This window comes from Panthera leo, chromosome A2 (genome assembly GCF_018350215.1).
Source record: "Panthera leo isolate Ple1 chromosome A2, P.leo_Ple1_pat1.1, whole genome shotgun sequence".
NCBI classification, from domain to species: Eukaryota; Metazoa; Chordata; class Mammalia; order Carnivora; family Felidae; genus Panthera; species Panthera leo.
Window position 1 is genome coordinate 16,889,151 of NC_056680.1, and position 21,048 is coordinate 16,910,198.

The following is a 21,048-nucleotide window of genomic DNA, read 5'->3' on the forward strand; positions in this document are numbered from 1 at the left end:
AGCCAAGGTTTCTCACCATAATACAATAAAACTAGAAGTTTAAAATATACATGTAATTTCTCTGTGCTTAGAAACAGAATTTTGGAAATCAGTAAATATAGCACGAAAAGGGAAATGTAAAGTCTTCTTAAACTTACATTAGAAAAGAAAAACATGCTCAATGTTTACACATTGTGTTCTTGATAAGCAGGAAAATGGTAAAAGAATATAGAAGGTACACAAACAACAAGAAAAAAATCAAAGAAATATAAAGCAAAAATACAACAGAGATAAAACATACACAATAGAGAGAATCAATATACCCCAAACTTGGTTCTTTGAAATAATAAAGGCAATAAATCAGTGTGACACATCGGGAAAAGAGAAAGAAGTCACAAAATAATTATATTACGACTGGAAGAAAGGTCCTAACTATTAATAAGTCAAAACGGAAGTGACAAAGTACTATGAAAACTTTAATGCCGAATAGAAAAATTAGATTAAATGAAGAAATTACTGGGGCACCTGGGTGGCTCTGTCAGTTAAGCGTCCAACTCTTGGTTTCAGCTCAGGTCATGATCTAACGGTTTTGAGTGCAAGCCCCACATCAAGCTCTGTGCTGACAGTGAGGAGCCTATCTGGAATTCTGTCTCCCTCTCTGCCCCTCCCCCACTCGTGCTGGCGCGCGCGCGTGCTCTCTCTCTCTCTCTCTCTCTCAAAACAAACAAATGAATGAATGAATGGACAAATTATTAGAAAGTATTTTACCAAACAGATTCAAGAAGAAAAAGAAGTCCTGAGGAGTCCCATAAAAAAACAAACAAACAAACAAAAAAACTGGAATAATTAAAAAATTTAAACAAAACCACCACAGGTCCAGATGTTTTTACTGGGGGAGTTCTACCAAACTTTTAGGGAAGGGAGGATTATAATGTTACTTAAACTTTTCTAGAGAAAAGAAGAGAGAATACCCCTCCCCATTCTCTGAGGCTAGTATAACCTTGATCCACAAATCAGATACAGACAACAAATAACGAATATTAGAGGCCACTAGGCTAAATCTCATTCATAATCACAATGAAAATCTCCTAAGCAAAAAATCTGAAAACAGAACATGGCAGTGTATAAAAAAGGCAATACATTATGACAAAATAATAGGATAGTACCGGAAAAGTAATTTAAAATTTATAAATCTGTAAGTTTATAGACTTATTTGATCACACCCATTAAGTGTCTGATAAAACTCAGTATCTTTCACGACAAGCTCTTGGAAAACCAGGGATACAAAAGAAGTTCCTGAGCCCTCAAAACTGTTATCGATAATCCTAAAACGAATGTCATCCTTCCTGGAGAGATGCATACAGTATTTCCTTTGAAATCAAGAGTAGGACATGGGTAACAGTATTACTATTTCCCTTCAATACTGCCATGGAAGTTGTAGCCCAGAGTGTCATTTAAGAAAAAGAAGAAAAGTAGTTATGATTGCAGAGAATAAAACTGTATACCTGAAAAAATCTGCAGAAAAGTTACTAGAAATAATCACAGGGTTTAGCAAGGCGGTTAGCTATAAAATTAACATACAAAATCAACCACATTTCGTATGTTAAAAATCAATTCCAGGTAAAGACACATGAAAAAACAAAAGCTAAATGGTATCTTAAAAGTGGTAATCATAAAATAAAGGACTAATTTTGGTCAATTAAAATTAAAGATTTCTTTTCATTAAAAGATGCCAAAAGGAAAGAACATGTAACCGAATGGTAGAAAACACATGCAGTACAGCAACTAGATCAATAGATCAGATTTCTAAAGGAAATCATAAAAACTATTAAAAAGTGACCAAATAACAAAAATAGCTGTGTTACAGAATGATATATGTATGCCCAGTAAATAGAAGATACTCAGATCAGTTATACAGAGATGTGTAATTTGAAACCACTATGGACTTCCAGCCTCCAGAACAGAGATATAAATGTTGTTTATAAGGCAAATAAATAAATAAAACCACAACGGAATGTCACTTTATACCTACTATTATCAGCAGAGATTAACACTAGAAGTGTATGATCAAGTGTTGCTGGATGAAGTGTCAAGTGATACACTTGCTTTGGGGACAAAACCCAGAATTTCCTAAAACCCTGTAACTCACAGATTGATCCACAACAAAACAAGTTATACAAAAATAATCAAGGTTCAATGTTCAAAATATTCAATGCTCTAATGTTCCTTTATCAAAAAATTTGCCTTATGAAAAAGCGATACCCGAATTAAACGGAGGGCTGAGTGACTCCAACTCCTTGTCTCAGTTGTGGCAACTAGTCCACCAAGCACACGTCAAGGAGCAGTGGTGCCCTGTGGGGCACGTACAAGGTTGGACACGTGTCTGAGAACAAACAGGAACAAACCAAACTGCCCACCAGTAATAGAAGAATGGATGATTAAACAGGGCTATAATCACACAACAAAATATTTTACAGCAGTGGATATAAATGAACTGTGCCTATGTGGATAATGTAACTACATGGATATGCACTGAAAACATAATAGTAAAACAAAGTCTCAGAAGTCTAAATAAACCATGTTTTATAAAGCTGAAAAACAAACAAAATTACACCTAACATGTTAAGCGCATCTTTCATCTTTTTTTTTTTTTTCTGGGCAGTGAGTGGCAAGAAAGCAAGAGACAGGGAGAGAAAATCTTAAGCGGGCTCCACATCCAGGACGGAGCCCGACACGGGCTCAATCTCACAACTGTTAGTTCATGAACTGAGTTAAAATCAAGAGTCAGACACTTAACCGACTGAGCCACCCAGGCGCCCCAAGAACATCTTTTCTTTGTGATACAAGTCACTTAAAAAGTAGTAGAACAAGATTCAAAATTTAGGATTCTTAGTGCTGGCGGCAGGAAGGTGAGAAGATAAGGGAGAAAGAGATGAAAATTACTGCGAATGCTCTAGTTCTTAGTTCAGATGAAATACGTAACACGCATTAAGACACATTCAAATATTAACAATGAAGAGATGTGAACAAAAACCAAACACAGGTGGGGTTAAAAAAAAACACAACAAAACACCCTAACTTCCTAAGTTACTATTAACTGAATGTGCACTGGGCCACCTTTGCTCAGTCAGCTTAATTACAGACTGGGTATTATGTGGGAGAAATGCAGTATTTTTTTAAAAAGATAATCTGCTTTTAAATAACTACCCACAACCTACAGCTCCAGATTCTAAAAGATTACACACTCCCCGTGTCTACTGTAAGGCAAGTCCAACTTGGTATTAACTCTTTTAATTAGCTAGGAGTCCAAGATGAACAGTTACATAATATTAATATTTATTCACATAATGGTGGTACAGTTAAAGATACCTTCTCTAAGGGGAGAAACCTGAAGACAAGCACTCAGACCTTTAACAAGACATCTATTAAGAGGTAATCATGAGTTGTGTATTCCTCAAGATGCTATGTGGAGGAGTATGTAAAGTGGTTTCTATCCTACAAAACATTTTTTCAAGCTGCTTTCAGACATCTTGGAAAAAGAAACGCAAAACAACAGCTTCTCTTTGGTCTGAATTCTGGTTGGAACTGTAAATGCTTAAGAGGCTGCAGTCCCTCACATATGCCATGTCATCTTGTTGATGTCTACAAAGTAGATGATTGGAAATCTTTCCCTACAAATGTGTGGTCTGACCCATGTCTGCAAAGATAAATGAAGAGGATACTAGAATGAATAAAATAAAAATCCCAACTTAAGCAAGTAGACACTTAACATAAACCAGTGGACCATGCGCCAAACATAAAAAGGAGGAAAAAATAAAAACTCCTTTGACTTGTAACTGAGCTATGAGGGGAATGCCCGGTCAGCTAGGGGAAAATAACATCATAGCTCACAATCAGACCTTATGCTAGAGCAAGGGCTCTGTAAAGAGCAGACAGTAACTATGCTCAGATCTGCAGGCTGTGTAAGTCTTAGCTGCAACTATTCACTTCTGCCATAGTACCACAAAGTCAGCCATGAAAGCAGCCTGAAGATGAATGAGCATGGTTGTGTTTCAATAAAACTTTACAGACACTGAAATGTGCATGTCATACAGTTAGTACGTGTCAAGAAATAACATTCTTCTTTTCATTTTTTCCAATCATTTAAAAATGTAAATACTACTCTTATTTATTCTGGGCTAAATAAAAACAGGTGGCAACCTGGATTTGGCCCAAGAACCAAAATTTCCTAGCCCCTGCTCCAGAAGAAAAGGGTGAGTTCTGGATCCAGACTGTCTCGGTTTGAATCCTGTCTCTGAATTTACTAGCTGAAACGACCCTGGTCAAGCTACTTAGCTGACAAATGCCTCATTCTGTTTATCTACAAAAGAATAATAATAGTTCATAGTGCTAACGATTACATTATTTCATGCAAAATGCTAATAACTGGCTCATAGTAAGTACTCAACAATATTATTATTAATAAATACAGTAGGCTGGACCCCAGACTTATCTATTAGCATAAGCCCTTGCAGTGGCCTTTGGCACCGCCTCAGTGACAACAACAGAGGGCTGTCATTCTGCCCTGAATTTCCAAAGGTCCTTCCCAATCTGGTATGTCATCTGTGACTTCTGGTTCCTGTGACTTTTTTTTTTGGTTGCTGGAAGCTGATTTTCTTTTTTCAAAATTTTATTTAAACTAGTTATTTAATATATAGTGTAATACTGGTTTCAGAAGAATTCAGTGATTCATCATATATTAACACCCAGTGCTCATCTTAACAAGTGCCCTCCTTAATACCCATCACTCATTTAACCCATCCCCCACCGACCTCCTCATCAATCCTCAGTTTGTTCTCTATCATTAAGAGTCTCTTATGGTTTGCCTCCCTCTTTTTTTTTTTTTTTTTTGAGAGAAAGAGGGCACAAGTGAGGGGCAGAGAGAGAGAGAGAAGCGGTGCTCACCCAGGGCTCATGTTTTTACCTGAAGCGGGGCTCGTGCTCACCTGATGCGGGTCTCAAGCTCACCGGAAGCAGGGCTTGAGCTCACCCAGTATGGGACTTGAACTCACAATTTGTGAGATCGTGACCTGAGCCAAAGTCAGACGCTTAACTAAAACTGAGCCACCGAGGCACCTCCTCTTTTTTTTTTTTAAGTTTATTATCTTGAGAGAGAGTGCGATCAGCGTGGGGGCAGAGAGAGAGAACATCCCAAGCGGACTCCTCATTGTCAGCGTGGAGCCCAATGTGGGGCCCCAACTCACAAGCCTCAAGATCATGACCTGAGCAGAAATCAAGAGTCAGACGCTTAACGAACTGAGCCACCCAGGTGCCCCCCACCCAACTCTTTTTTCCCCTTTCCCATATGTTCATCTGTTTTGCTTCTTAAATTCCACATGAGTGAAATCATGGTATTTGTCTTTTTCTGACCTACTTATTTTGCTTAGTATAATACATTCCAGCTCCATCCACATTATTGCAAATGGCAGTATTTCGTGTATTTTGATGGCTGAGTAATATAGATATACACACATACACACACCACATCTTCTTTATCCATTCAACACCCGATGGGACACGGGCTCTTTCTATAGTTCAACACCCGATGGGACACGGGCTCTTTCCATAGTTTGGGTATTGTTGATACCATAAACACTGGGATGCATGTACTCCTTCAAATCTATATTTGTATCCTTTGGGTAAATACCTAGGAGTGCAATTGCTGGATCATAGGGTAGTTCTATATGTTAACATTTTGAGGAACCTCCATACTGTTTTCCAGAGTGGCTGCACCAGTCTGCATTCCCACCAACAGTGCAAAAGTGTTCTCCTTTCTCTGCATCTTCGCCAATAGCTGTTGTTTCCCGTGTGGTCAATTTTAGCCATTCTGACAGGCGTAAGGTGGTACCTCATCATGGTTTTGGTTTGTACTTCCCTGATGATGAGTCATGTTTAGCATCTTTTCATGTGTCCATTAGCCATCTGGATGTCTTCTTTGGAAAAATGCCCATTCATGTCTTCTGCCCATTTCTTAAACTATTCCCCATGTGACTTCTGACTTTCCTGTATAGGGTCAAGGAGTGTTACAGAAGCACATGCCCTTGTCCCATTCTTTTAAAATGTTACTAATGGGTCAGGGATAGCCGACCAATCTGACTTACCAGGGGTCAGCAAACTATAGTCCTCCTGCCTATTTTTGCAAATACAATTTTATTAGAACACAGCCACACTCCTTTGTTTAAATATGGTCTATGGTTGCTTTTGCACTACAAAGGCAGATCTGAGTAGTTATGACAGAGGCCGGTATGCAAAAGCCTGAAATTTTTATCATGTGGGCCTTTATAGAAATGTCTGCTGACCCGTGACAGAAAAATTCATGCTGTGATAGTTCTGCCTATGAATGAAGATACTCAGGAGAGGGCTACTCTCAAATTCTCAGTTTTCAATGTTGGGAATTGAGGGACAGTGGCAAATAGGGGAGGTGACCAGAACCCATGAAAATGCCTACCAAGGTGGTCATATTCTAGGGTGGACCTGTTCATCCTTGACTCATGGTTTTCATATCCTTTTACAATCCCCTTCCCGTGAGTGTGAGGCAAATGTGATGGGATGTTCATTTATATAAGATCCTGTCTTTTTACTACACTCACTCTAGACTCTCCCTGCCAGCTTGATGCAGCAAGCTGCCACACTGGGGAAGCCTACATGGTGAACAACAGCGGGTGGCCTCTAGTAGTTTAGGGCAGCTTCCAGCTGACAGCCAGCAAGAAACTGGAACCTTCAGCCCCACACCTGGAAGTAAATTGATTCTGACAACAGGAGTGAACATGGAGGCGGATTCTTCAGTAGTCAAGCCTCCAGATGAGAACACAGACCAGTCACCACCCTGAGTGCAGCCTTGTGATATCCTCAGCAGAGGACCCAGTAAGGCTGTGGCACAGACTCACGGAAGCAAGGAGATAAATATATCTTGTTTTAAGCCACTAACTTTATGGTAATTTATTATGCAGCAATGGATAACTATACACCTACTGAACTTCTGAATGAACCTCAACCAAAGATGAGAGGTAAATTAGCTGGCATCCATGACAGCAGTATCTTCAGACACTAGGAACAGGAAATGGTACTGCCAGTCTGGTTCCACTCTATCCCTTGCCCTGTCTCCCACAGATGCAGCACTGATACCACAACTGGCTCCGGTCCTCCGCCTCCACGTTTGCTCTGTGCCCCCAAACATGCTTTAGCTTGAGGGGTATGTGTCGCTCTCATCCTTAGAGAGCTGAGCTTCTGTCTCCTCCCATCACCAAGCCAGAATGCTGTCCTTCATGGGCACCATATCTTTTTCCTAGCTTCTGCAATCAAGTGCTTCCTGCTCTAGTGAGGATAATACTGCCAGCAAAACCAGAATGAGGAGATCTAGAAACCATCTCCTAAAGAGTTGAAAGAACTGGGAAAGTTAGTGTGGAGGACAGAACAAAATGCTTGCAAAAGTAATAAATAACGATGATCTGGTGGGAACTCTTCTATTTCCTGCACGTCATCTGTAAATTGTCAGCAGGTAATTTCTAAAATAGACTGAATCCGGGGCGCCTGGGTGGCTCAGTCGGTTGAGCGTCTGACTGGCTCAGGTCACGATCTCGCAGTTCGTGAGTTCGAGCCCCACGTCGGGCTCTGTGCTGACAGCTCGGAGCCTGGAGCCTGCTTCAGAGTCTGTGTCTCCCTCTCTCTGTCCCTTTCCCGCTCATGCTCTGTCTCTCTCTGTCTCTCAAAAATGAATAAACGTTAAAAAAAAAAATTAAAATAGACTGAATCCTGTTATTTCTCTTCCCTGGGGACTTTTCAACTTCCATGAGGTAAAAGCCCTTCAAAATCACCCCCCCCCCCCCATACATCTATACAGCTGCACCTGGTCACAGTACCTGCTCCCCACAGACTTCTTGGCATTATTTCCAGAATATGCCACACGTGTTCATCCTTTTTTTCCTTTTTCATTATTGTTTAAAAGGTTACCTCCTCTGTGAAGCCTTCCCTAACTGACCCAGTCAGAACTTGTGTTTCTTCCACATGCGCCTCTTTCTATAACTGTATTCGTTTCTTTCCTTCCTTCTTACCTACCTTACCCACCTACTTACAATGTCTCCCCACCCTAACGGAATATCCTTCAAGGACAAGTGTTCAATTCAGTGATTCATAAAGTGTGGGCCAGGTACCAAACCCCCTCCCCTGGTCATGGAAATGTCCCCAAGGTCAAAACTATTTTTATAACAACACAAAGATTGTCATTTCCCTTTTCACTCTCATCTCCCGCAAATGTGGAGTGTGGCTTCCCAGAGGCTGCATGACACATGATGATGTCAGCTACAGCAGACGTGCACCTGTGTATTGTTCTGGTTTAAAAGTTTCTGTTCTAACTTCTGATACAGTAAATATCAACAGACAGAATTCAAATAAATTAACACATTTTGGGTTCCTCATTATTTGTAAAGAATATAAAGAAGTCCTGAGACCCAAAGAGCTTGAGAACTGCTAGTCCTATAGATTTTGTCTTCTCAGGGAAGAACAAAATAAGGCTCATGGTGGGAACTCACTCAACCCTTCTGGAATCTGATCGTGTCATTCTCTGCATTAAAGTTCAAGCATTCCATAGAGCTGCCAATATACAGTCCAAGCTTGCATCACCCTGTCACTCTCTGTGCCTTTGCTCCAATCTAGCTGCGCATCTGATCTCTCCATGTCCTTATTTGAACTCTGGGTTGAGGCTAACCTGGTTTACACGTCCCACCCTCTGTACAACCTTCTGTTACCATCTTTGTGCCTTTGCTCACATTGTCCTACAGAACCGAATACTTGCTCCAATATGGCTCAGTGACCTCCTAAATCTCTTTTTCAGCGTTCAGCTCAAATCCCTTCTTTGTAAAGTCTTCCCCAGTCTAAACTTACATGTCTCTTTGTGCTAACTCTTACGGCACCTCCCAAGTCCAGTCCCCCTTGAACAATTAATACTATGTATGCTTCATTACATCCCCAATCCTCCCAACACAGAATGATTTTTTCCACGTATGTGTAGCTCATCACAAAAAAACAGTCCCAATTAATAGAGGATCTACTTATGTCTTATATGGTAGCCCACAGCAAGAGATCTCTAACAAGTAACCAAAAAGCCTAACTTGATAAAGTCCCCAAAAAGCATTACATAATTGTACTACATAATGGAAGCCAATTTCTCCCTAAAAATATGTATCCTACCATTTAGTAAATATGGGTCATTAGACAAATCACTTAAATTCTAGCCAGTATGAGCTAGTCCCTAGATGTTAAGTGTCCAATTATGAGCTCCTCAGAAGTTTGACTCTATCCTTCACTGCCTCTTGAAATAGGTCTGAAAGAGCCCTTCAAATAGAACCTTGACAGAGAGAAGAGAGAAGCCACTCCACATGATGGAAGTCTTGATGATCAAATACTGTTCTGTTTTCTTAGGTTCACTAGCCTCGCATGTTTCACACATGGTGTTTTAGAAGTGCCTGATTTGTAAAATGGTATGAAGTCCTCACAGTGAGAAGAATGAGGCTATTTATAAGCGATGAATAGTATCTCAGGCAAGAACTGTAACAGTCACTTCTGGGCTTTCAGTTCTGAGAAAGTGACCCTTTCAATATTATCACTTTCAAGATGTTCTTCTTAATCTCCTGATGGGTTAGAGACTAGTTTTTATCCTTCGTGAAAACTAGAAGTGATTAATTGGGTTCCTCCACACAGAACTGTGACAAATGGCTCAAGATGCATTCTTTGGAGTCCTGTACTCCACAGGATGTCAAGGAACTTGGTGGACAATCCACTCAGTGACATAAAAGAATCTTCTCTGAATATTCTATTTGTGACTCAATATCCCTAGAGCATACATAGTCAACTGTAAGGAATAAACATCATTTAACATAATCTTTCAAATTTCTCTAAGCCAGGATTAAGATACATAAATCAATTCACAGTAGCAAAAAATTAAATAAAGAAAACCAATACCTGAGATCATGAAATGGGAAGTTACCAAGGTTAAGTCTTTGACAGACCCTTGAACATGCATGTAAATTCCAACTCCCTGGGGAAGGACTGGCAACCAAAAAAGGGACTAAGATGCACTGCACTACGACAATCATACAGGAAAACGTCCTTATTCCTAGGAGATGATGCATGCTGAGTGATCTAGAGTGCAAAGAATCATGGTATCTATAACTTACTTTGAAATAGTTCACCAAAAACAATAAAATAAAAATCATTTAGACTGCTGGATAGATAAATATGGCAAAGTTGAACCTAACTAGTAGGCACATGAAATATCACTGTGCTACAATCACTATTTCAGTATTGTTTGGCTACAAGTAAACATGTTATTAGAAAGGCTATTCTGTTTAGACCCCATGTTAATTAAAGAAAAATCTAATAAATGTGTTTAATAAAAGTTTTCTTAGGGGGCAACTGGGTGGCTAAGTTGATTAAATGTCCAACTCTTGATTTTAGCTCAGGTCATGATCTCACGGACTGAACCCCAAGTCAGGTCTCGAGTTGAGCTCTGTGCTGATGGCTCGGGCCTGCTTGGGATTCTCATTCTCATTCTCTCCCTCTCTCTCTCTCTGTCCCTCTCTCTCTCTCTCTCTCTCACACACACACACACAAAGATAAATAAACTTAAAAAAAAAAAAAAGTTTTTGTGGTGCCTGGGTGGCTTACTCAGCTGAGCATCCGATTCTTGATCTCGGCTCAGGTCATGATCTTGCAGTTCAGTGGGTTAGAGCCCCGAATCGGGCTCTGCACTGATGGCACAGAGTCTGCCTGAAATTCTGTCTCTCCTCTCTGTCCCTCCCCCACTTGTGCACGCACACACTCTCTCTTAAAATAAGTAAACTTTAATAAAAGTTAGGGGTGCCTGGGTGGCTCACTCGGTTGAACAACCAACTTCAGCTCAGGTCATGATCTCACAGTTCATGAGTTCAAGCCCCATGTCGGGCTCTGCACTGACAGCTCAGAGCTTGGAGCCTGCTTCAGATTCTGTGTCTCCCTCTCTCTCTCTCAAAAATAAATAAACATTAAATGAAAAATTAAATAGAGTAAAAAAAAAAATCTTTGATTTTCAAATATATTACTTAAGTTATTTGGAAAATAAATCAACTTAACAACTCCTAGATGTGTGGTATTCTCAGCCTAATAGAATGAGTTTTAAAAATACAGGTCAGACTCATGCTCTTCTGCTCGAACCTCCTCCCCCCATTGGCTCCACCCTACCTAGAGTAAAAACTAAAATGTTACAGTGGTCCACGAGGCCCTCATCATTTCCCATGACCTCCTCCTCAGTGCAATCCAGCTACTTGTCCATGATACCCCCTTGCTATTCCTCAACTATGCCAGGCAGCTCCCATCTCCTATCTGTACACTGATTGCTCCCAATGCCTAGAGCACTCTGACCTTCCTTTGCCTCATTTACAGCTTCATCCAAATGTCACTTTCTTGATAACATATTCCCTGACCTTTACTTGAAAATCGCAATTCCACACACTTCACAATTTATCTTCCTACCCTGCTTTAATTTGTACCATACCACTTATCAACCAACAAACTGTTTCTACATATTTGTATTTAATTTACACAATCTATGTTTTTATATACCATATATTTCATCTTCCACCTTGAAAAGATACAATCCTGGGGCACCTGAGTGGCTCAGTCAGTTAAGCCTCTGACTCTTTTTCGGCTCAGATCATGATCTTGAGGTTTGTGAGACAGAGCCCTGTAGCACAAGGAGTCTACTTTGCTCTCTCTGTCCCCCCCCCCCCCCCCCCCCGCATGCACACTCTCTAAATAAATGAATAAACAAACAAACAAACAATTCTTGCAGTTGCAGGTGGGGATTTTGGTCTGCTTTGGTCAACAGTACCCTAGCATCTAATACACAATGAAACAACACAATAACATAACACATTTACAGTCTTATTTATCCCTATGAGTTTAAAAAAAAAAAAAAGTCTAGCTTAAGACGGACCTCCCATTCAAGAATGCTTATGCGGTATAAGCTCATACACTGAATCACTCTGATGAAATTTTGCCGTGGGTTTCTTAGCACTTGATCTTGTAGAGATGAATCATCCAGCTGCTCTTCCTGGTACATGTGCCTGTCTCCTTATACAGCTCCTATAGGTTTATAAGAGGGTCTGGGTCTTTCCCCATTATATTTCTCATAGGATGTAAGGCAGGACAGTATGATGGAGCTATCAAGTCTTTAATGATCCTTGTTCAATGAATGAAAAATGCACAGACGCACCACATATGCTACTTCTGGCAGCATGCTACAATAAAAAGAGGGTGAGCTTTAGGATCAGAGATTTAGGTTCAAAACGTAGCTCCGATTCTCACAAGTCTACGTAACCTGCCAAAAACTTTCTTGGTTTTACAATAAAAACAATACCGCTTCCTCCAAAGAGTTATCCAGAAAAGAAACTCAAAGGATTAATCAGAAAATTCCTATATAATGTGTCACGGATATAGACACTCAGAAAGAAATGATGATTTTCAGCACCTTCTGAAAAATGTTTAAGAATTCTTTTTTTTTTTTTTTTATCTTAACTTCCTTTACCTTCCCCTATAACCCAGGGCAAATAAAACCTAATAATAATTTTAGGTAAATGCAAGAGGTCTCAAATATCAGTATTATTTTTCTATTCCTAGAATGGTCTCTGACCAAACAAAAACAAAAGACCACACAAATTTAGAGACGTCAGAAGATACTGGTGAATGACTAGAGTGAAAGAGGACAGACAAGCCCCTCCTGATAAGCGAGCACTCGTTTCTTAAATGAAAATAAGAGGTGTTTCAGACCTTCATCTATTTTTACTTCCATTTTACCAAACGCCCCCCGCCCCCAATACAAACTCTCAATGAAGTTAGATAGGTTAATGGGAGAAATCCAAGAGTTGTTCTGTATTTCATAAGAAAACTTATTTTTTCCTGTATTATCATTTACCATTGTTAATATATACAAGTTAACACATGGGGAACATAGTAAAATAAATATCACAATAAACAGTATGTGAACCTCCCACTCAAGTACATCATCTTGATAAGAAAAATCCTACACCATTCTATTTCAAATCAGCGTGCTATGTGATAAGGTGCTATTTTGTTATACCAAGTGTCAGTTTAAATGTAAATCTGAGGGGTGTCTGGGTGGCTCAGTCAGGTAAGTGTCCTGACTCTTGATCCTGGCTCAGGTCATGATATCATGGTTCACGAGATCAAGGCCCTGCATCGGGCTCTGTGCTGACAGCGCAGAAGCTTCCTGGGATTCTCTCCCTCTGCCCCTTCCCTGCTTGCGCTCTCTCTCCTTCTCAAAATATGAATGAATGAATGAATGAATAAATAAATAAATATTTATGTAAAATTGATATAGGTAAAGCTTGGTATAATTCCTTCTGGAAACATGCTTGTAATCCAAAGCATTTGTGTATCAAAGCGAATTTCAAGAACCACTGGCTCATACAGAGAAAGACAGATACCATATGGTTTCACTCTTATGTGGATCCTGAGAAACTTAACAGAAACCCATGGGGGAGGGGAAGGGAAAAAAAAAGAGGTTAGAGTGGCAGAGAGCCAAAGGATAAGAGACTCTTAAAAACAGAACAAACTGAGGGTTGATGGGGATGGGAGGAAGGGGAGGGTGGGCGATGGGTATGGAGGAGGGCACCTTTTGGGATGAGCACTGGGTGTTGTATGGAAACCAATTTGACAATAAACTTCATATATTGAAAAAAAAAAAAAAAGAACCACTGGCTCAATTGTGATTGTGTGATGTTCGGTGTCACGTACTACTCATATTGCAAGATATCACTCATTTATCAAGTTACAATTTATTAGAAATGTTTGCTCGTGTTGTGGAACACTCGCAGAATAAGTTACTTGCAATCCAAGGTTTTACTGTACTTTCTTTCCTCTATCTCCCCATTTGAAATGTGAATGAGAAGGAAAGGAGGTACACTGTTAACTTCACATAATTTTGTTGAGCCAAGTCCACAGCAAGAACCATTTGTTATCTCCTAATTTATTTTATTAGTCACAGCCCAATATAAATCACATTAACTATCATAAGTCAGTGTTAAGTTATAGAATTCTATTTACAACATATCCCGAAACATTCACGTTACGCTGGTATTTTCTTTATGCCTTACTAAATGGTAAAAGGACTCAAATTCTGTTGCTGCAACTAGTTAAGTATCCACTGCAAATCAGAGAAGTTATCTGATAGGCTATTTCCAGACACTATGAATGAATTTTACTTTTCATGCCATTCAAAGAATCATCCCCTGTCGCCTCCAGTGCTACCTGCAGCAGTCTGATCCAAGCTTTGCACACTGTGAAAAGCATACATTCACTACTGGGTCAGACTGAGGTTACTAGATTTTGTTTTTGTCCTCTTAAATCCTGCTAAACTAGAAATAGCTAAGTTTGCAATCTGTTTTTTAACCACTAATTCTCTAGGGTATCACCTACCAAAATTTTAAAAACAGATTTACATGTAAAAACATGTCCCTCATTTTGCATAGTACAGAAACTCCTTTGAATCAAATTAAGAAGGCTGTGCCAATCCTTTTCAATTCCATGACCACAGGGAACCAAAAGACCCTACAAATGAACCCAAACCACAAAAAAGTCGAGGAAAGTGACACATTTCCCAGGCATTCAATAGGCTCAGGCTTCCCCTGCCTGAGCTGGGCACTGCCTGCTGGTGCAGAATCAATAAAAAGCAACAGAGATGTGGCTTGGCTTGCTGATTTGGGTATCTATCTAAGACAAAAATAAGTGAGCTTTCAAACTAAGAAATAGTGTACATACTCTGCTAAGAACAGGTCAATAATTTGCACTTAGGGTTAGAGTGAGAGGTTTTTGATAAATCCGGAAATCTGTTCCCAGACGTTATCTACAAAATGTGACAGCAAGACTGACACTTTTAAGAAAGCAGAGGGAACAACAGCGGAAGGACCTATGCAAACCCATGGAGACCATAAAATTTTAAGTTTGAAGAGACCTCACTGATGTCTACTCAAACCACCCAGAACAGAGCACCAGGAGGCAAATGTATCATCTGTGGAGTACTGCCCAGCAATTTTAATTTGTACTTCACATTACCTTTATTCTATAAGAATGTAAGAGACAAAAAAAAAAGTGATTGTAGCTGAAGTTTAAGTGTATAAATTGTATGTGACTGAGACAGAGATGGAATCGGGCAAGGTGACAGCAATAAACGTTTAGCTTGAGTTATTCATCAGAAATTGTTTCAGAATGGGGGTGCCTGGGTAGCTCAGTTGGGTAAGCATCCAACTCTAGATTTCAGCTCAAGTCATGATCTTATGGTGAGTGAGAGAGACCAAGCCCCATGTCAGGCTCTAAGCTGACAGCATGGAGCCTTCTTGGGATCCTCCCTCTCTCTCTGCCCCTCCCTTGCTCATGCTCTTTCTCTCAAAATAAATAAATAAACCTTAAAACAAAAAAAGAAACTTTTGTAATGAATGAAAAGAAAAATATTAATGCATAATGTAAGAAATGTTGGGAATCAGGTGCCTGGATGGCTCAGTTGGTTAAGAAACATTGGGAATCAACTACTGATAATTCTATATAAAATATCTTACTTGGTGTGAAAATTAGCCTCTGTTAACATACAGGAACACTGCCATTTGAGAAGCCAGGTACTGCTAAGAAGCTACTTTACTAAAATTTTACTGCTCTCATGATAAGTTAAATAAAAATAGATGAGTAAAGTCCTTAATAGCAAAAATGTCATCTGTCCAATATCACAGACTGGCATAGCTATAGCAATATGTTATAGAGAGTACTTAATCATCATTTTCACATCACAGATGAGAGAACTCAGAGCTAATGAAGGTAAATAGCTTTTTAAAGTCCTATGCCTCTACAGGGAGAACCAAAGTCTGCAAAATCCTAAAATCTAACAGACAATATGCTGTCTATAAGAGACCTATCTTAGGTCCAAAGACACAAAAAGACTGAAAAGTAAATTAATGGAAAAAGATATTTCATACACACAGTAACCCAAACAGAGGTGGAATGGTATGTTAGTATCCGCTAAAAGAGACTTTTAGGCAAAAAAGATTACAAGAGAAAAAGGGGTTATATAATGATAAAAGGGCCGATCCACCAAAAAGATAGAACAATGATAATATATGCAACTAACAACAGAGCCTTAAAATATATGAAGCAAAACCAGACAGAACTGAAGAAACATAGACAGTTCAATAATTGTTGGAAATTTCAAGACATCATTTTCAATAAAGTAAAGACCAACCAGAAAAATGATAGACAACTTGAACAACACTATAAACCAGCCACACCAAACACACACAGAAAATGCCATTCAACAAGAGCATAATGCAAAAGGAATATTTTCCAGGACAATGTATTAGGCAACAAAAGTCTCAGTGAATTTTAGAAGATAGAAACCACACAAATTATCTTCTCTGAATACAATGGAATAAAATCAGAAATCAGTAACAGAAGGAAATCTAAAAACTTCACTAATTGGTATAGTATATATTAAACCATTCATTCTTAAAACAACCCACAAGTCAAAGAAGAAACCAAAAGGGAAGTTATAAAACACTTTGAGAAAAATGAACACGAAAATGAAATATGTCTAAATTTATGGATTGCAGTAAAAAGGAGTGCTGAGAGGGATATTAACATGGAAGTCAACATTAATAAATTTCTCAAATCAATATCCCATCCTCCAACGTAAGGAAGTATTAGAAGAGCAAACTTAAGCAAAAAGAAGCAGAAGGAAGAATGAAGATTACAGTGGAGATAAATGAGAATAGAAAAACAATAGAAAGAATCACTGAAATCAAAAGTTGGTTCTTTAAAAGATAAAATTGACAAGTCTTTAGATTGATGAAGGAAAAACAAAAACAAAAACCAAGAGTGGACCAAAGTACTAAAATCAGGAATGAAAATATGGATATTACTACCAAACTTACAAAAATAAAAAGGAATGTAAAAAGACATGGTGGAAAAAAAAAAAAGCTTTACTGCCATATAATTCATGATCAACCCATTAAAAGAGTACAATTCAACGAATTTTAGTATATTCCCACATACGTGCAACCATTACCACAGTAAATTTTAAAATCTTTCCATCACCTCAAACAGAAACCCTATACCTTTTAGCTATCATCCTCCTTTGCGCCTCTTCCTCCTAGTCCTAAGCAACCATTAATGTACTTTCTGTCTCTACAAATCTGCCTGTTTATATTTCATATAATTAGAATTAAATAATATATTTTCTCCTCACTGTTTTTTTTTTTTTTTTCAATGTTTATTTACTTTTGAGAGACAGAGAGAGACAGAGCATGAGCAGGGGAGGGGAAGAGAGAGAGAGAGAGAGGGAGACACAGAATCCAAAGCAGGCTCCAGTCCCCAAGCCGTCAGCACAGAGCCTGACGCAGGGCTCGAACTCATGAACAGTGAGATTATGACCTGAGCAGAAGTCGGACACTCAACGGACTAAGCTACCCAGGCACCCTTCCTCTGTTTTTCTTTCTACATACCATGTTTTCAAGGATGATCCGTGATGTCACATATGTCAATACTCCATTCCATTTTATGGCTGAATAATATTCCATTTTAATACCACATTTTGTTTACCCATTCATCAGCTGATGGACATTTGCATTGTTTTCACTTTTGGTTGTTATGATTTGTGTGTGTGTGTGTGTGTGTGTGTGTGTGTGTGTGTGTATGTGTGTGTGTGGCCAATAGGTGAGACAATGTATATGAAATGGACAAATTTCTAGAAAGGCACAAACTATAAAAACTGACTCAAAAAGAAATAGAAAACCTAAACAGACTTGCAACAAGTACATAGATTGGAATCAGTTCTTAGAAAACCAAACCAAACCAAACAAAATAACAACAAAAATAACCCATGGGACGCCTGGCTCAGTCAGTTAAGCATCCAACTTCAGCTCAGGTCATGATCTCATGGGTCATGAGTTCGAGCCCCTCACTGTGTGAGCTGGAGCCCTGCTCTGGGCTCCACACTCTCTCCCACTTCTCTCTGCACCTCGTGGGAGTCTCTCTCTCTCTCTCATGAATGAATGAATAAATAAATAAACAGAAATGTGAATACAGTTTAAAAAAAATCAGGACTTGATGGTTTCCCATGTGAATTCCAGAAAACACTTAAAAGAAGAATGAACATCCATAATTCTCCTATTCTTCAAAAAAAAAAAAATAAAATAAAATACAGAACAATTCCTGACTCATTCTTGGAAGCCAGTATTACCTTGACATCAAACCAGATAAAGATACCACAAAAAATGAAAAGCAATAAACAAATGTCCCTTATGAATACAGGTGCAAAAATCCTCAACAAAATACTAGAAGCAAACTAAATCCAATGGAATATTATAACTCCCATAATCAAGTGGGATTTATCCCAGAAACCCAAAAGTGGCTCAACAGGCAGGAATCAATTAATACAACATATATAAAGAATAAGGTAAAAATACCACATGGCCATCTCAACTGATACAGAAAAATCAATTGGCAAATTCCAACACATTTTCTGGATAAAAACATTCAACAAATTATAGAGAGAATTTTCCAAATTTGATAAAAGGAATCTAGGAAAAGCCAACAACTAATACCACACTTAATAACAAAATGCATTCCTCCCAAGATCAGGAAAATAATCTCATTTACAATAGCATTCAAAAGAAAAAATACACAGGAATAAATGTAACTAAAGGAAATATAAAACATGTGTCAAGAACATACAACTAAAAACTTCAAAACAATGCTTAAAGGAGACCTAATTAAAGGGAAAGGCATCCTGTATTCATTGAGACTTCATACTGTTAAGATGGCAACACTCCACAAATTGAATGCAAATGAAAACCACAAGATACCACTTCACATCCACTTGTGGTTTATTTTTTAAAAGGGTGGGGGAGGGGGAACCAAGTGTTGGTGAGGATGTGGAGAAGTTGGAACATTCATACATTGCTGGTGAAAACCTAAAATTGTACAACCACTAAGGAAAACAGTTGAGTTGTTTCTCAAAAAGCTAAACATAGAATTATCAATTCCATTCCTACCAAAAATCGAACAAACTATGTTCACAAAACAGTAGTCACCGTTCATAGCAGCATTATTCAAAATAGTGAAAAAGTGACAACAGTACACATATACATGAACTCATAAATGGATAAGTAAAATATGGAATATCCACTGAAAGAATATTATTCAGCACAGAAAGGAATGAAGTGCTGATTTTACACTACAACATGGATGAACCTGAAAACCTTATGCTAAGTGAAAGAAGTCAGACTCAAAAGCCGACATAATGTATGCTTCCATTTACAGGAAACAATACAGAATAGGCAAATCCATAGAGACAGAAAGCAAATTAGTGGTTCCCAGGGCTCATGAGAGAAACAAATGGGAAATGACTGCTTAATTGGTATGGGATTGTCTTTTGGGGTGATCAAAGTGTTCTGGAATTAGATACTGGTGACAGATACACAACACTGTGAACGTACCAGAAGCCACTGGATTCTATACTTTTAAAGGATTAAAATGGGAGGATTTTATGTTATGTGAATTTTACCTCAATTAAAAAGTAATGAAAAACAACAATGAACTTAAACCTACCCAGCAACTTATAAATTGAAATAATCACAAAAGTCCTTTCAGTATTCTTATGTCTGTATGCTCAAAAACTAGATCTAAAAACAGTTATCATTAGGGGAGCCTGGGTGGCTCAGTTGGTTAAGTGTCTGACTTTGGCCCAGGTCATGACCTCACAGTTCTGAGCTTGAACCCCATGTCAGGCTTTGTGCCGACAGCTCAGAGCCTGGAGCCCGTTTCAGATTCTGTGTGTCTCTCCCTCTCTCTGCCCCTCCCTGGCTCATGCTCTCTCTCCTTCAAAACTAAATAAACAATAAACAAACAAATAAAAATAAAAACAGGTATCACGAGGTGCCTGGCTGGCTGAGTCAGTCGGTGAAGTATGTGACTCTTGATCTCGGAATTGTGAGTTTGAGCCCCATGCTGGGTATAAAGATTATTTAAACAAACCAACCAGCCAACAAACAAATAAATTTTAAAAACTGGCATCAAATACTTCACAGCTGTGATGTTATTAACAGTTCTGAAACAGCCTTTAAATTCTATCTACCATAATAGAAAATGATAGGAGAAAAAAATCAAATGTTAATCTTAAGGACAAATTGATACTGATCATTGTTCTTTCTTTTAAGCACAAACAAACCCAATTATTTTAGCAAGCTGAGAGGAAAATACAGCATCTACTACCCTTGCCCGTGGGGACAGCTGTGACTCACCAAGCTTCTCTGGCTCATCAGGTCCCGTGCCTGCAATGCAACTGCTCTCCAGGCCATACGTGGGGTCCACTTTCCCAGAGGCTCGAGCTGCTTCTTGTACTTTCTTGACGTGAGCTTCAACCAATTCCAGTGGTACCTCCTCTCGGACCCGAGAAAACTCCTCTGTTCAAGAATCAAAATGCAAGCATGACCTAGTGTGCAAATATTTGCTTTAACATAGACCACTATGGACTCTGACACATTAGTGTCTTACAAGCACTGACCTTTCTGGGTGCTCAGGCTTATCTATTCCAGCAAAACAAGAATGCCTAATGAGGTAGTCACGTACGCTGATGAAATTCTAAGATTGTACATTTTAACTTATGTGTCGCAGTATCCTGCTGTGTAAGTAACAAAGATCTCTAAATTTCCGTCTGTAACAATCAAAATTTCTGCCCAAACTTAACCTAACTCTGCAAGCTAGATTGATAGTAAAGAAAATAGCAAGGATTAAACAACTAGAAAGCTGAAAAAGAGTTTATAGTGTGACAAAGTTCTAATTGTAATAAAATCCAACAACGTTAAATGGTTCCTTTTGCTGGTTATGTCAAAGTCCAAATGAATCATAAAATGTACGACAAAAAACTGTTTTGCCCCTCCAATTCTTAATAAATGCTCTTAATTTTAAAACTATGAATTTTAAGTGCTTTAGTTA

General features: G+C 38.8%; 1 protein-coding gene across 4 annotated transcripts in view; it reads right to left on the reverse strand.

Moving 5' to 3' along the window:
- The window catches only part of SMARCC1 (SWI/SNF related, matrix associated, actin dependent regulator of chromatin subfamily c member 1), a 202,983-nt gene that overhangs the window by 54,432 nt on the left and 127,503 nt on the right, over positions 1–21,048 (reverse strand). For all 4 annotated transcript variants that reach the window (XM_042929205.1, XM_042929204.1, XM_042929203.1 and 1 more), the window contains exon 21: positions 20,355–20,516. In XM_042929205.1, the coding sequence (XP_042785139.1) occupies positions 20,355–20,516 (162 nt within the window). The remainder of the gene's footprint in view (positions 1–20,354; positions 20,517–21,048) is intronic.